The 16,739-nt window shown below is 34.6% G+C and overlaps 1 protein-coding gene across 5 annotated transcripts in view; it reads left to right on the forward strand.

The window, feature by feature from the left end:
* The window catches only part of LOC127066270 (uncharacterized), a 40,119-nt gene extending 27,592 nt beyond the window's left edge, over window positions 1-12,527 (forward strand). For 4 of the 5 annotated variants that reach the window (XM_050999775.1, XM_050999778.1, XM_050999777.1 and 1 more), the window contains one exon: window positions 2,234-12,527. In XM_050999775.1, coding sequence (XP_050855732.1) covers window positions 2,234-2,449 — 216 coding nt within the window. In that variant the 3' untranslated portion in view covers window positions 2,450-12,527. The remainder of the gene's footprint in view (window positions 1-2,233) is intronic. The other variant, XM_050999779.1, reaches the window with a different exon arrangement.
* The last annotated feature ends 4,212 nt before the right edge of the window (window positions 12,528-16,739 follow it).

Consider the following 16,739-nt stretch of genomic DNA (forward strand, 5'->3'; position numbering starts at 1 on the left):
GGAGATCGATAAATTGAAATAGAGAAAGAGAGAGAGAGAGAGAAAGAAAGAGAGACAGACAGAGAAAGAAAGAGAGACAGACAGAGAGAAAGAGAAAGAGAAAGAAAGAGATATGTCTCTAAACGTACCACAAAATTTTCTCTTATTATTATTATTTTCACTTACCGAATGAAAACTATTCGTCGCCGCGAGTTCGAATATTTTCCATGGATAAAAAGAAGAAAAAGACGAAGACGTAGACGAAAACGAAAACGAAAACGAATATGAAGAAGATGGAGAAGACGATAACGACGACGACGACGAAGAAGAAGAGTAAGAAGAGTCAACGTTCTCGTCGAAAGTGCGTTGCGTACGCGACCCGTCGAACCGCAACTTCTCTTTTCCATCGATTCTTTTTCTTAATATCCGACGGGCAAAAGCCGGGCGAATGCATGTTCTGGTCGTCGCCGTTTCCATGGCAAACCGCCGCGCAATTACGTTGCACAATAATCTATCTGCTCTGTGTGTGTTATATGGTATAAGAAATGGTATAGGTATGTGTTTGCTCGTGCCCGATAGAAAACGGGCTTCACCCGTAAGAAAGAGACCAATAGAAGGCGTTGAGAAGAAGGATTTAGATGGATAATTTAATAGCTGGAAATAAATTTTATTTATCGATCGATACATTACCAGGCAATAACACTGGCGATACATAGACGCGCGTTCTGACCCCCTTGGTGTCTTAGACTTCTCTCGAGCATCGTTTTCCTTTAACTCTTAAGTTTAAAGAGTATATTAGAAATTTATTTTCCATCTTCGAAACGATTTCACAAACGTGTTCTCGTGCGTTGTTCAACTTCGGTAGAATAATAGTAGAGGAAGACAACGTCTAAGATCTAATACTCGTTATTTTATCGTTATTACTTTTAACGTCAGACCGGAACGTCTGTCATTCGACGAAATAGAGAAAGTTGGAGTTCGTTCGATTTACTCGGGAAATATCTCTTTGTCCTTTTTCTATATCGCAAGTGTGAAACATTAACAAAGCCTTCTCTCTTTTTTCATATATATATATATATATCTACAATTGAGCATAGAAGAAAGAGAGAAGAAGGAGAAAGAGAAAGAAGAGAATAGGCGAGAGAAAGGACAGTATTAATTGACGAGGAGGACTCCCACGGGTCCTTCTTGGTCGAGTAATAATTCTTTCTTAATGTGACTCTTTCCTTTTCTCTTTCTCTTTCTCTTTCTCACTCTCTCACTCTCACTCTCACTCCGTACATTACTCTGTTCCACCCTCTTTTCGTTCTTTCTCCACCTCTTTGTTCAACGCCCGAGATAATCTCTTCTCTCGCACGAGAGATGACCGACGAGACACTGTTTTTCTTTCTCGTTTATCGATACACAGACATAAGAAAATACGAGATTTTCGCGTATACCAAGAATATATATATATATATATATATATATATATATATATCTAACACTGTCAAACAACTTGAGAGTGTTAGAGACGGTGTTAGAGAGGTGTGAGAGGAGGATGTTCCCCGATCGAATGGGCGATGAACAGATATTATGGTCTCTAGCCATAAAAGCCCCGCCTCTAGGAGATTGCCCTTTTCTTCGGACGCGTTTATTATTGCTTCGTGAATGCGTATGAAAGAGAAACAGAAAGAGAGAGAAAGAGAAAGAGAGAGAAAGAGAAAGAGAGAGAAAGAGAGAGAGAGAGAGAGAGAGAGAGAGTACGTTAGATTAAGACGAAACGGGAATCGGAAGTCGCGTTTCAGGATTATCTTGAGAGTAGTAGTCGCTGGGTCCGAGACAAAGAAATAACTTCCATCATTTCTCTTCCGTTTCCTTTTACACGAAGAAATCGTTTCAATCTTGTATATCGTCTGCAACGAGTATGTATATAGGTGATTTAATCGGGGGTTAAGATGGGAAAGATACACGGCCGTCTATTTTTACTTATTTTTTTTTGCAACTATTTTTCTCTAAATCCTGTCTATATCATTTCATTTATATATACACATAGATACATATACACACACGCATATAGCTAATCATAAGATAGGAGTGATCGACGATATTACTTAAATATCATTATTTATTGAAATTATTCATTACTATGATAGAAATGTATCGTTTTCAATACAGATACGGACGATATAAACGTACAGGGAAATAATCGTATATTAAATCATGGAGAATAAATTATCACATTCGCAACGGTAAAACTATTCTGAAAGTTTAGATTTTGCCATTGCGTGTTACAGAACGCCGAACTGGAGAACTCACGACTGTCGTTGGTGACTTCCGGTTTCCCGAGCAACACAAACGGCAACAGCCTATCCACCGACGATATTTTGCGTTCCATGATCCCAGCGTCTATAAGAGAGACGACGTTATGGGTGACAGTGGCTCTCTACCTCGGTTGGAGGCTTGTCTCTCGTCTACGATAAATCCATGAGCTTTCGCCTCGCCGCATCATCCCGAGCATCATCGCATTGAGAAGAGAGGACCATCGTTTAGGAAGAGAAGAAAAAGATGAGAGGAGGAGGAGAAGGAGGAGGAGGAGGAGGAGGAGGAGGAGGAGGAGGAGGAGGTGGTGGAGGAGGTGGAGGATGTGGAAGGGAAAGAAGGAGGAGGAATACTTTGAAGTTCTCCGAGGTAGAGTAAGACGAGAGGAGAATTTAACGAGGGAGAACGACGATGCCTTAATTCTCTCGATCGTCTTTCAAATGTGATCTATAGATCTTCTCCTCCGAACTCTGTTCACTCGTTGCTTTTCCTGATAATTTTCTTTTTCTTTTTTGTTTTTTTCTGTTTTTTCTTTTCGAGAGAGAGAAAGAGAGAGAAAGAGAAAAAAGAGAGAGAGAGAGAGAGATGGAACGATTGATCGATCGCCTAATCGATCGCCTAATCGATCTCTTGGTGTGCCGAACAAATAGGAAAGTTTCGAGTACGCGGAGATATTTTTCTTGCTCCAAAACGACGGTACTACAATTCTATCATTATTGCTAATATAACTAGTATTATATATCATTATCGTTTCACAATATCCGACTTGCTGTCCTTCCTCCGATAGATTCGCCGACCTATTTAGAACGAGCATGGTGTTTTCTTGAGATCTCGATGGGACATGCGTTATGTGTCTTCCTCTTTTTTACATTCAAATTGGACCGCTCCGTCCGTTTCGAAGATGATTAAAAAAAAAATAAAAATAAAAATAAAAAAAAAACAAAAAAAGAAGAAAGAAAGAGAAGAAAAAAGAAAAAAGAAAAATAAAAAAATAAAAAATAAAATGAAAAGGAAAAAAAAAGAAAGAGTGAGAGAGAGAGAGAGAGAGAGAGAGAGAGAGAGAGAGAAGAAAAAAGGAAGACAAAATTGCCGAGCAGAAGGTCATCTTTTGATACGACGACGAATATTTTCAGATTATTTTCGGCTTGCAATCAATGATCCAGTCAATCTCATCGAGAGACGATCGTTTTCTTATTTAAAATAAAAGAAAAACACTATGGCCGTTCCGGTTGAATACAAAGAGGTAGGAAGCATCGAAGAGCATAGTATTTTGCGATACGATCGCTCGCCCTCGCACCTTCGAAGGTGTAGAAAACAAGGATAGAAAGAAAGCGATAGAAAGATAGATAGAGATAGTGATAGAGAAAGACATAGAGAGATAGAGATAGAGGTATGGGGGATGTGATTTGAGGGAGGGCTTCGGATAAAGATAAAAGACAGATAATAGAGATAGCGACAGAGAGAGAAAGAAAGAGAGAAAGGGAGCTTGTGTTCTCTTCTCCGTTACGAAAGGATCGCGAAGGGCGAGAAGAAGGAAAGGAGGCAAGGGTGACGGGGAAGCTTAAAAGGACGAGATCCAAAGAGGACAAACCGAATAATCAAATGATGATCTCATTACGAATAAAATAAAGAGAAGAGTTAAAATAGGAGTAGTGTGATTATCGTGGCGAGGGGGAGAGGAACTTGATCTTTCTTTTTTCTTTTCTTTTCTTTTTACTTTTCTTTTTCTGTCCTTTTTTCTCTCCTTTCGTTCTTTCTTTTTTTTATGTCTTTTACTTGTTCGTATTCTTCGTACGTACTCTTTTTCTTTTTCTTTTTTTTTCTTCTTCTTTTTCTTCTTCTTTAATTTCTCTATCTCCCTCTCAGTCTCGTTAAACATTGAGCGAGCAGCATTCGACGTGGCTTGTAGATAACGCGTTGTGTTACCCGGCCGACGAGATCGAGATCTTCAAAGTTCTTGAATCCGTGCCGTTCCGCGATAACACGTCGTTTCTTTTCTCCTACTTTCTTTCTTCCTTTCATTCTTCTTTCCTCCTCTTTTCTTTCTTTTTCTTCTTCTTCTTTTTTTTTTTAAACTTTTACCATTATCATCATCATCTAATTTTTCCTTTAGATCTTCGATAGCGAAACCTTAATCGATCGTGCGAAACGTGTCTCGAAGGATTTCCAAGCGTTATTAAAATTCTTAATAATTTTCTTTTTAGTTTAATTAAGTTTTTTTTTTCTTTTGTGATTATCCCATATTGATATATAGGGATCGCGGAACGGCGCTGTGGGATGGCTTTGACAAAGTTTCTGTACATAGGAAAGATTTATCGGGGGAGTTTGCGGAGAGTGATAATTTTTCAAAAGAAAAGGAAAGGAAGGAAGAGAGAGAGAGAGAGAGAGAGGGTGAGAGAGTGAAAGATAGAGAGAAAGAGAGAGAGAGAGAATGAGAGAGTAAGAGATGAGAGTGTGGGGGAAAAGATTTTTAAATGAATACACGGACGGGGGTGTAAAGCGTAATATTTGTGAGAAAGAATGCGTATATATATATATATATAGAGAATTAAAACTAAAGTAATAAAAAGCAGTAATAAGTTGACGTTAAATAATTAAAGTAGATAATCGATAGGTCGAGAATCGCAGCATCTTAATTGGCTGGCTGCGAGTCCCGTTGGACAGTTTTCAAATGATCTCCTGTAGTTTAGCTCTTAACGAAGGCGTTCTTGTTCCGCACGAGACGCCTTTTGTGGCACGCGTGCCTTGTGCCCTCCTAATTTTGTTTTTTTCCCCCCTTTCTTTTTTCTTTTTTTTTCTTTTTTATCTCGTTTAACTACCCCCATTCCGATCCTCCTTCACATTTGTCTTTTTTCATTTTTTGGATTCTCAATCCAAAATGACTTTTTATTTTTTCTTTTTTTATATTATTCTATTCAATTTCGTTCGATATCTTCATCATTCTTCAGTTTCATTCATTTCTTTTTGTTCGTTGATTTTCGTGCTTTTATTTGACAATACATTTTTTCTTCTGTTTCTTTTTTTTTTTGTAATTTTTATCTTTTTTTCTGCGGACTCTTTCGAATCCATTTTTCATTAATATTTCATTTGATTCGTCCGACTTCTTCACACTTTTACTCTGTTAGTTTTCGTTCATTTTTCTTTTTCTTTTTTAATTTTTTCCTTTGTCTTATCTTTCTCGACGATTATCGATCTGCAATTTCGAATGTATAATTTTGAAATTTTTGCGAATATTGACAATGATCTCTCAAATGACGATCTCAAAAGTTTCAGGGTTGCGGAAGGTTTTACGGGAAGTTGACAAAATCTCTTTAAAAAAAAAAAAAATAAATAAAAAAATAAAAAAAAATTAAATGAAAAAGGACAAAGAAAGCGATCTTGATCGTCTCACGAATATCTCGTGTGAGATTAAAAAAATATCCTGAGAGAGGTTACGAGAAAAATCTTTGTAATACCATTAAACTACGACCGATTTTAAACGGTTCGTATTGTGAATCGCTTTCTTTCTCTTTTTCTTTCTCGAAACAGCCTACTTGTGTTCTTTTTGCTTTTTCTTTTACTTTCTTTTTTCTTTGTTTCCTCAATTATATTTTTCCCTCGTTTAAGTAAGATGTTGGCGTTATTCCGTCAAAAGTATTCCAATACATAGCAAATATAGTATTTATTTATAGGTGATACACAGACACGTACAGACATACAAAAATACGCAAACATACATACATAAATATACATATTCAAACTCACACCCACAGATACACTTTTTTCTACTTTCTTAGCACCACGTCGAAGTTATAGGCGACGAGATAAATAAGAAAATAAACTGCCAATCGGTGATTAAAACTGCGATAAGATATCTATAAGCGAATTAATAATTGTATTATCCTTGGCAGACGCCTCTCGCTTTTTTACGAGGGTGATCTTGCGGAAAGTCAATAGCCAATACGTCGTGGTTGGCATTTATAGCCATCGTTCGGGTGCGGAGAATAAGTCGCTCAAGGGAAAAGAAAGTAGATTGATATCGTTCCAAAAAATAGTTTAAGGAAAAAGAGGAGAGAGAGAGAGAGAGAGAGTGTGTGAGAGAGAGAGAGAGAAAGAGAACGAGAGAAAGAGAGAGAGAGATATCGATTTTTTGCTTGTAAGGAATGTGTGTGTTAACTAAGAATATAAGGAATATAAAATAAAAAAAAAAAATGTGTGAATTATTAATCGTTTTATAACAAAGGATCGGATTTTTAACCGATCAGACAGGTTATATGTGTCTTGGTGTTTTTTCTAATCGTATAATAATATTAACGCATCTATCGTGTTTTCGCGAACACTTTTTCAAACCTGAGAAGTTCAAATTGCTTTCGCGGACACAGAGAAACACATTTCGAATCCAGAAAAGAATCATCTCTTTATATCGTATCGTTTTTATTCGAAACGATTCGACACTTATATCTTATATGTGCATATACATATACATATATACATTGAGATACATACATTTGAGATCTTCTTTTCCCTCTTTTTCGATAAAGAATAAGAAGTATCATAACAAAGAAAAAACATTTTTGTAACACGACTTAACTGACGATTAATTCGAGAAAGAGAAAAATAAAAAAAAAGAAAAGAAAAGAAAAGAAAAATCCGAGAAATATATTCGGTAAGTGTTTTCTGGATTCTGCGACTTCTGTGTTCACGACTTCTCTTGGAATAGGATTTCTGCCTCTTCTTCTATCGAGCGTCCTCTTCGTCTTCTTGTCTCCCGAGGAGAAAGAGTATGACGTAAATTGGACGCAAGGCCATCATCTCAGATCGTGATAATTAGTAGTGATCGCCATTGCATCGCGAAGATGTATCACTCGTTCGATGGGTGATACTCTTCCGTGAAAAGGTGTAGTATTCTGACCAAAGGGAAAATCCTCCCACTTCTCTCCTTTTTTCTTTCTTTTTAACTATCTTTTTTTTTTTTAATTTTTTAATTTTTTCCTCTCAACACCGCTAAGAAAACCTTCTTCTGTTTTTCCTTTTCTCCTTTTTGTGTTTCTTAGCAATTTTTATCTCGCCCCGTCGATCCACTTATTCACTATTTACCATCCCAATTGCCCCTAACTCCTTTAACCACTTCCGCCAACCCTTTTCGAACCTCAGAAAAAATTATTTAATTAACCGAGTTCTTCGATAAAAAATAGAATTAAGGATAAAGGGATAAAGACGGTGTGATTGCGCGTGGACGAATTTTTCTTTTCCTCCCCTTTCCTTCTTGAATATTTTTTTATTTTTTACTTGATATTTTTTTCTTTATATATATATATATATCTCTTTTATTTCGTACTCTGATTCTCCCTCCGACGAGTAGTCAACTAAGATTTTTGATAAAATAAAAAAAGAGAAAATATGACTAGCTTTTGTGTATGTGTACATAGACGCTTGTATGTCTCTCGAGGAATAGTTTGAGAAAAGATACGACGATCGACGATCTACGATCTCTGATTTTTATCTTCTTCTTATATATTTTCTTTTTCTTTTTCATATTTTTTTACTTTGATTTTCTCTCCATAAATATTTTCTCTTCTTTCGTTCGGTTAATTATCAGCTAGGAAACAATAAATAACCAGTAGAAGCATTTTATAGCTTTAGTCCGCCATACTCGAGAGTGTAATAATTATAATAACGAGTAAATACTGATAAAATGATATATATATAAATATATATATATATATAAAAAGTATGTATATGTATGTAACTGAAAACCGCGTATATATGTGTATACGGATCCAAATATATATATGTATAGATATATGGACATACACATATATATATTTTTAAATGATAAGTATATGTATATATATATATGTATATCATTTGATATATATATATATACATATATGTGTATACATATATGAAAATTTTTCGACGATATCGAAAGGTCATCTTTTCGATGGAGAAGACGTTCCGTCGCGATAAAATAATCGCACAGATTTTTCGAAGGATGGTAAAAGAGAACTTTTTGAGAAAGTATAAGTAAGGGCCAGAGGAAAGTGGCCTTCTTTTTTAAGGCTCAATGAATTTTTTTAAGACCGATGATATAGAAAGAAAGAGAGAGGAAGATAGAGAAAGAGGAAGATAGAAAAAGAAAGAAAGAGAGAGAGAGAGAGAGAGAGAGAGAGAGAGAGAGAGAGAATGAGTAGGAGATATAAAAATAGGATATAAAAGCTGTAACTGTGACTATGCGGATCGTGGGGGGCAGGCTGTTGAAAAAATTAATTTTTTTCATCTTTAGCCCCGTTCAAAATTAGTTATCGTTTTCCTATCGTTAATTTTCTTTTTTATTTTTTTTCTTTGTTCTTTACTTTTATTATAACAAAGTTAGTCGTGTCAGATTTTTGATGAACATTATTTCGAGTATGTGTGTCTATGTGTGTATATATATATATACACATATATATCGGACACGTTTTAATTTAATTTTATTTTATTTTTTTTTTTATAGACGATTAGTAATAGTAATAATAGTAGTAATAGTAGTAGTAGTAGTAGGAATAGTAGTAGTAATAGTGGACGAAGCAAAGGCAGCCCGCCCACCCGAGATCCCCGCGCGTCAAAGCGTCACTGTGATCTCTTTAATATTAATTAAAAGAAAATATCTGATTATTATTATTATGAATAATCGTGTGAATATGTACTGTATTCTTCTCTTATGAGAAAAATCTAGAGAAGAATACAATAACCCTGAAAATACGCTCGATAATAACTACTAAGACTCTTATCGTTGCGTCCCTCTGTTCTTTTTTTATCTCGTCTCGTTTTGTTTCCCCCCAGTCCGCCCCCTCCTCCCGTTTGTTTGTTTTTTTTTCTTTATTTTTCTTTATTTTCTTTTTATTATTATTATTATTATTATTATTATTATTATTATTATTATTATTATTATTATTATTATTTCTATTATTTCTATTAAGTTCATTCGTAAAACATTAGTTCGTAAAAGCGTAATGTTATAACGTTATTATTATTATAAATGAAGTATCTTTCAAATGATCTCCCAGAGGCGTCGAGATCGATGAGGCGAACTTACCAATCCAATGCCATTTATTTCCGTAGCGCGAGAAAAGAGTGGAAGGAAAAGAAAAAAAAAAGAAGAAAAGGAACCGAAAAATTTGATAGTGACAAAGCGAACAAAAAAGAAGAAGATAAATGAATAAGTAATAAAAAAAAGATAGAAAATCAATAAAAAATCATTCGATCGAAGATACCTAAGATGATTTTAGGAACTTTTATTTCTATTATCATAAAAATGAGACGCGTTTCGTCGAGATAAACGGCATTGGCGTCCATCGATCGCGCCTCGGCTTATAATTAACGAAAAAAAGAACAAGAGTTAGAGAGAGAAAGAGAGAGAGAGAGAGAGAGAGAGAGAGAGAGAGAGAAATAAATAAATGTTCGACGCGAACATATGGCGTTGTTATAAATTGCGATCTAAACTGGATAGCTAGGTTTACAACAACGAAAAGAACATTCATTATCCGCTGCGTTCAAACTCATTAATGTCGCCTATGACCTATTATTATGATTATTCATTAATTATTGTACTCGTCGCATAAACGTATTTAAACTCGATGTTTTTACTCTCCCTTTAAGCGCTACGAAGAGGTAATAATAATAATAATGATGATGATGATGATGATGATGATGATGATGATGATGATGATGATGATGATGATGATGATGATGATGATAATGATAATAAATAATAATAATAATAATAACGATGATGATGATAATGATGATGATATGACGATAATCGACTAGTCCTTATCCAACCAATCGCCAAGTTTCTTTTTATCACTACTTATCTTTTTCTTAAATTTTCTGTTCGAGAAATGAACAATCTTCTGACGTACAGAACAGTCCTTTCAATTTTTCATACTCGTTAATTCTTATTCGTAATTTCTTATTTTTGTAATTTTTCTTTTTATCTCGTTGTTCCTTTTTTCTTTCTTCTTCCGCTCACTGTTCTTTTTCGTTTCTCGTTTCTTCGTTTTTCGAATTTTTGAGTCAGAAGAGTTATATATTTTTCTTACCTCTTTCGTAGCCACCGCCCATTTATCCCGAGATAAATCGATCGTGGACGAACGGTCTTAAAAATTGTATGACAAGATTATTTTCTTTGGTGTGCAATATGCACCAGAAAATAGGAAGGACGTAAAAAGATTGATAGATACAGAAAGAGAGAAAGAGAGAAAGAAAAATAGAAGAAAAGAAAGAAAGAAAGAAAGAAAAGGACCGTTCGTTTTCGATCAAACGACGATATCGTTCGACATTGTTTTTATAAGATTTTTCTACCATTAATAAATTATTGTAGTAACGCCATAGAAGGAGAAAAGTTAATTGATTTTTCTTCTACCAGTATTTCAATAATAATAATCGGGGCTACCTCTCGCGGTTGCATCTATCTCGTTAAAAATACGAGACAGAAGAATAACCGCGATCGGTCGTTCCTCCTTGCCATTCTTTTTCTTTTCTTTTTGTTTTATTTTCTTGTTTCTTTTTTTGTTTGTTTTCTACTTTCATTCATCCTCTCGTATTCATTTGTACTCCCGCGAGAGCGAGCTCCGATTCGAGTGGAAACGACGAAACTTTGTTGTAACGAAAAAAACGACACAAAATGCACACGCATACTCATTCTCTCTATACACGTACACACATCCTCCCACACACACACACACACACACATATACGCGCGCGATATGTTTGTAAACTGCGAGATGTGATCAAAAGAAACAAGAGATAGAGAAAGAGAGAGAGAGAGAGAGAGAGAGAGAGAGAGAGAGAGAGAGAGTGCATCGATTGCTCAGAGACCATGTCTACGTTTGCAATAATATAATTATTGTATTTTCCACGAATGCTTTATTTTATATCAATGCGTATTTAGGAGTAATGCTAGAAAAAAATGGAACAAAAAAAACGAAAAAAGAAAGGAAGAAAACAAGGGAGAGAGAGAGAGAGAGAGAGAAAGGGACAAAAGTTCGGCACGACGAGTCGTGATATTTTTTTCTTTTCGTCTTTTTTTTCTGTTCTATTTTTTTTCCCTTTTTTTTCAAATTCAAGTGCCAATCGTTATATAGATCGAGCTCTGGCATGCTCTGTCCTTCCTTCTTTTCGAAGAACGAATCTCGGAGCGAGTTCGGTCGACTGGAACGATGCTTTCACTTTGCGATCGATCCTCTCGATTAGTTTTCTTATTCTCGGTCTTTCCGAGCAGAACTCCAAGTGTTTTTCCAAGTCTCCCGAACCGGGCTCGTTAAGATCGTTGACTCCCATTAGATGAAGTAAATAAGGAAGATGAGAAAAAGTCAATCTTAAATGTATCTAAAATGAGCGTACAGTAGTCAGGTTCGAGGGATACCGATGCGTTTAATAATCGATCATCTTGTTCCTTTAACTCTTTCGAGTTTGCTATAATCATTTTTATATAATTCATTCGTGTTTTCTTATCGAATTGAAAAACGAAATACTTCGAGTAATTCGAAGTTGCCTCAATGAACGGACACGTTACCTATAGCCAAATGTCGTGGACCATGCTCGTTAACGAGGGACGTGAAGGAATACAAAACAAAATAAACAAAAAAGAAAAAAAGAAAAAAAGTAAAGAAAAGAAAGAAAGACAAAAAAAAATGGGGTGGAGAAGAGATAAAAACGAAAAACTAAAAATAGTAATATGAAAAATGATATCGACGGACAAATAAAAACTCGAGATAGACAGAGAGAGAGAGAGAGAGTTAAAGAATGTGTGTGTACGTCTATGTGTGCTGTGTGTGTGTGCTCATTCGAGTGTGAACAAAGACACGAGATTTAAGTAGAAAAGGAGGAGACTATGGAAATTAAACAGCTAGTGACTTCTTACGAAAATATATTTAAAGAAAAAAAAATATAAAAAAAAGTCAAAAAAAAAACGCGTAAAACGAACAAAAAAAAGGAAAAAAAAATTCAAAAAGAAAAAAAATGGTGTGGGATCTCTCAAGTCGTTGTAAAGCTCGCAGGCTGCCTTGTGATAGAGTCTGGGCTCCGAATAACCGTTAAGCGCGAACTCCATGCATACCATAAGAATGAGAGAGAGAGAGAGAATAAATGAAAAATTGTGAGAAAGAGAGAGAAAGAGACAGGGAGAGCGAAAATGATAGGAAATAGAAAGGTGGAGAACGATACTTCTTTACGGGTAAGCAAAGAGAGAGACAGAGAAGGAGATAGATAGATAGAGAGAGAGAGGGAGAGAGGGAGGGACGCAAAAAATGGGGAAAAAATAGAGAGAGAGAGAGAGAGAGAGAGAGAAACAAAAAAAAATAAGAGAAAGAACAATGTGTCGTTAACGAAAATTTGTTTCGTCCAGCATAGACCGATCCAAAGAAGCGACCAAATAAGGGAGGAGGGAAATAATGCGAGCGCGCGACGACGCTTGAGAAGCTTTCTTTTCTACTTCTATTCCATTTTATTGTTTTTCTTTTTCTTTTTTTTCTTTTTTCTTCTTTTCTTTTTTTTGTTTCTTTTGATATTTTCTTCTTCCTTCTACCCTTTTCTTTCCTTTTTTCTTTTGAATATCGTTAAACTTTGTTATCATCGTTACCCTATCATATCGCTTTCTTTTTTTCGCAAAGTATATCCCGATTCGCCATATATATATGTATATTTATATATATGTATTGTCATGTTTCTTTTATTTTTTCTATAGAAAAAAAAAGAGAGCGAATGCGAGCGAAAGAGCGAAGGGAGAAAAAGATCGACTAGTGGAGACAACGACCTCCGTTTTGCGAAATCCATTTTTTGTAAATCCATGAAAATTGACGAGACTCGTCCTCTAATATTTCCGTTCTTATTTCTAATATTTCGTTCCCTTTTTTTTTCTTTTTTTGTCTCTTTTTTTCTTTCGAGAGAGACAGGGAAAGAGAGAAAGAGAGAGGGAGAGAGAGAGAGAGAGAGAGAGAGAGAGAGAGAGAGAGGACGCGTCCGTCACGAGAAAATCGATCGTTCGAAGTTACTCGATTTTATTATTTGTGATCCAAGCGAGAATTATCGAACGAAGAGGATGAGGAACCCCGCTCTCCTTTATTTTTTTTTTATTACTATTAATTTTCTTTCCTTTTCATGTAATTTTTTTTCTTCTCTATAATTTTTCTTCTTTCTTTCTTTCTTTCTTTCTCTCTTTCTTTCTTTCTTTCGATGCAACGAGATGAGAAGAGAAAAGAAGGAAAAGAAAAGAAACAGAGAGAAAGAAAGAAAAATCAGAGAGTGCATTGGACGATTTAAATGGGAAACGTGCACTTTAAGATTCTTGACAAATTATTATTATTATTTTTTCTTTTCTTTCTTTTTTGTTCTCTACTTCTCGTTCCTCTCCTCTTTTTTTTTTTCAATTACGCGTTGGAGGTTTACTTTTAAACAAACGTACGTGGCCGTGGGTACTCGATACTCCTATAAAAACTATCACTCAGCTTACAATGATTTTCGTCAATGAATGCGAAGTGTTAGCGAGAAAAGAATAGTACGACGAAACTATATCACATGATTTCATTCATAATGGAATGGAACTTAGAATTTGACGAGTATTCGAAACACCCACGGCTTCAACATTACGAAGCTGTGTTATTTAAGTCACTACAGATCATACGTTATTGATGAATTATTTTTTCTTCTTTTTTTTTCCTTTTTTTTTTCTCTTTTTTCCCTTTATTTTTAGTTTATCACTATTTTTTTTATGTTATTAATTTTATTGAGTTTGATTTTGAATAATACTATACGCGAACGAGTAATTATTACTATTATTATTATTATTATTATTATTATTATTATTATTATTATTATTATTCTATCTGTATTATTATTATTATTATTATTATTATTATTATTATTATAATTATTCTTTTACTTCTTGTATTATTATTATTTTTATTATAATTATTATTTTTATTATTATTATTATTATTATTATTATTATTATTATTATTATATTTTGTATTATTAATTATATTCATGATAATCTTAATATCTTGTAATTATTACTCCCTATGGTCGATTAATTTAACGAATTGTTCTCACGTCCACTGCTCGACCACCGACCGGCACGAAGCTTCGAAGTCGCAATCGTCTTCGTACGATCTTCTCTCATTCTCTCTCTCTCTCTCTCCTTTTATACTCCTCTCTTTTTCTCTCTCTCTCTCTCTCTCGTTTATATCTATTTCTTTCTTTCTTTATGCGATGGAAATCGTTCTCTTTTTCATTTGGATCGTGCGTAAAATGCAGACTTCGAAGCGACGAGTCCGATCAATGGGAGTTTGCAATGGGACGGAGGCATCTCTCCGCTACCCGTATGTCTTTCATTGTACAGATTTTTTCACTTTTATATAGTTATCGATAATGATATCGTAAACGTTATGCGAACGTCGATCGCGCGATAGTGGTGACCGCCGTCGCGCACCACTGTCATTATTGTACTTGATTTTTTTATCGAATAAATGTGAACACGCCGAAAGCATCGATGTCTATATACATAATATATGTATCTCCTTGTATACCTATTTGTACCTGTAACATATAAGCTCATCATAGTATCTATTTCCTCTATGTATCCGTCCTCTTTATGATTTTCCATTCAGTATTGTATTCGGTGTGTTTGAAAATTTGTCTAAATTTCTTTTCTTTTTTCTTTCTTTATATATATATATATATATATTTATATCTACAGGTAAGTGGAACTTACATAATTATTATTAACATAATATACTTTTTATATAAAGTATAATATATTATTTATAACAATAAAAATTATATATATGTATCTATATAATATTCTTGCAAACGATTAATAATAATTAGTAATAAAATAATTATATATCAATCTTATATAATAATTCTTCTATATATATAATATATATATATTAATTGTAATATAAAAATTATTATATAAGATTAAATATATCAGATCGACATATAATTTACTATTATATCCTCGCATTATATAATAATTGTATGAATATATTAATGGGATAACATTAATGGAGAATATTTGCAATATACCAGCTATTTTACTAACAGCTATTTTATTACAAGAGTAACAAAGTAGATCATAGATATAAAATTAAACGTTTTATGTTATTAAATTATTTCCAAAGATAACGATCATATACATAAACGTTTTGCAAGCGAAGCATTTGGCTCCTATCGAATTGGTTCTCCTGTTTAGAATCGGTCTAATGGGTTTCCTGAGACGTGCCATCTGCGTGGCTCATTACCAAGGGATGCAACCGCAAACCAATCGAGCGTCGTGTACCTATTCTATTCGGTGTTCCGAATTTAATGCGAACCACAAGACGTTTGCGTGCTTTGTATTAGAGATTATGACGTAACTAACCACTGTTAGAGAGAGTAAGTTTGTTCACGTTTTCTTTTTTCTCTTTCTGCTTCGTTTCTTTCTTTTTTTCCTTTTTTCTCTCTAAAGAGAAAACGTTGAAAGCTCTTCTTCTTTTTTCTTTTTTCATTTTTTGCTCTCTTTCTTTCTAAATGATCGGTCCTACCGATGCATCGTCACGTACGTTGGCTTACGTTCTAGTTTATTTCTCGTTTAACGATTTCCAACGAACTAGAAAGAGAGAGAGAGAGAGAAATTGCAACGAGTAGAGAAGGGGAAAAAAAGAAGAGAGATAGAACATACGTATTCACAGGCGAGACAGGAAAATCCGCGAATGGAAAATAAACTTTGATTTATCAGTTACGTCGTACGATACTCATCGTTACGAATTCCATTTTACCATATCCCAGTTTACTATAATAAAATTGCATAGATCTCATTAATCCAATGGATTTTTCTTGGAGTGATCACGATTAACATGCTCGTTAATCAAAAGTTATAAGACAAATATTTACGATTCATTATCGAACGTTACGTAAATCAGTGTATAATCTTGATCAGAAATGCTAATCCTATTCTCTCTCTTTTTCTTCTCTCTCTCTCTCTCTCTCTCTCTTTCACTCACTCGATGGATTCATGCAAATCGTCGTCGGAACGATAATAATCGCAAAATCGGAGGATCGTAGAAGGAACGAACGATCGATGAGAGATAAATTGATGGAAGATAAAACGTTTGACGTAGCACTTTTCGTATCTACCTATACCCAGGATATAATAATACTACTACCTACGTGTATCTATCTATAGTATTTTCAAAAGGAAGAAAAGGAAAGAAGCAAAAGAAAGAAAGAAAGGAAGAAAAAAAAAGAAAAGGGAAAAAAAGAAAAAAGAAAAAAATACCACCCAGCCTGCCGATACTGGGTTCGAAATCGATGGGTGGGAAAGGTCTTCAAAGTGGGTGGGACAACGGGTTAAACCAAGTGCACATGTCGCCAAAGCACGCGTGTCACCAACTAGCCGTGGTATATCTGCCGCGTTGCATCCATATGCAGATCCCCATTGATATGACAACATTTAC

Source organism: Vespula vulgaris, chromosome 9 (assembly GCF_905475345.1).
Source record: "Vespula vulgaris chromosome 9, iyVesVulg1.1, whole genome shotgun sequence".
Lineage (NCBI taxonomy): Eukaryota > Metazoa > Arthropoda > Insecta > Hymenoptera > Vespidae > Vespula > Vespula vulgaris.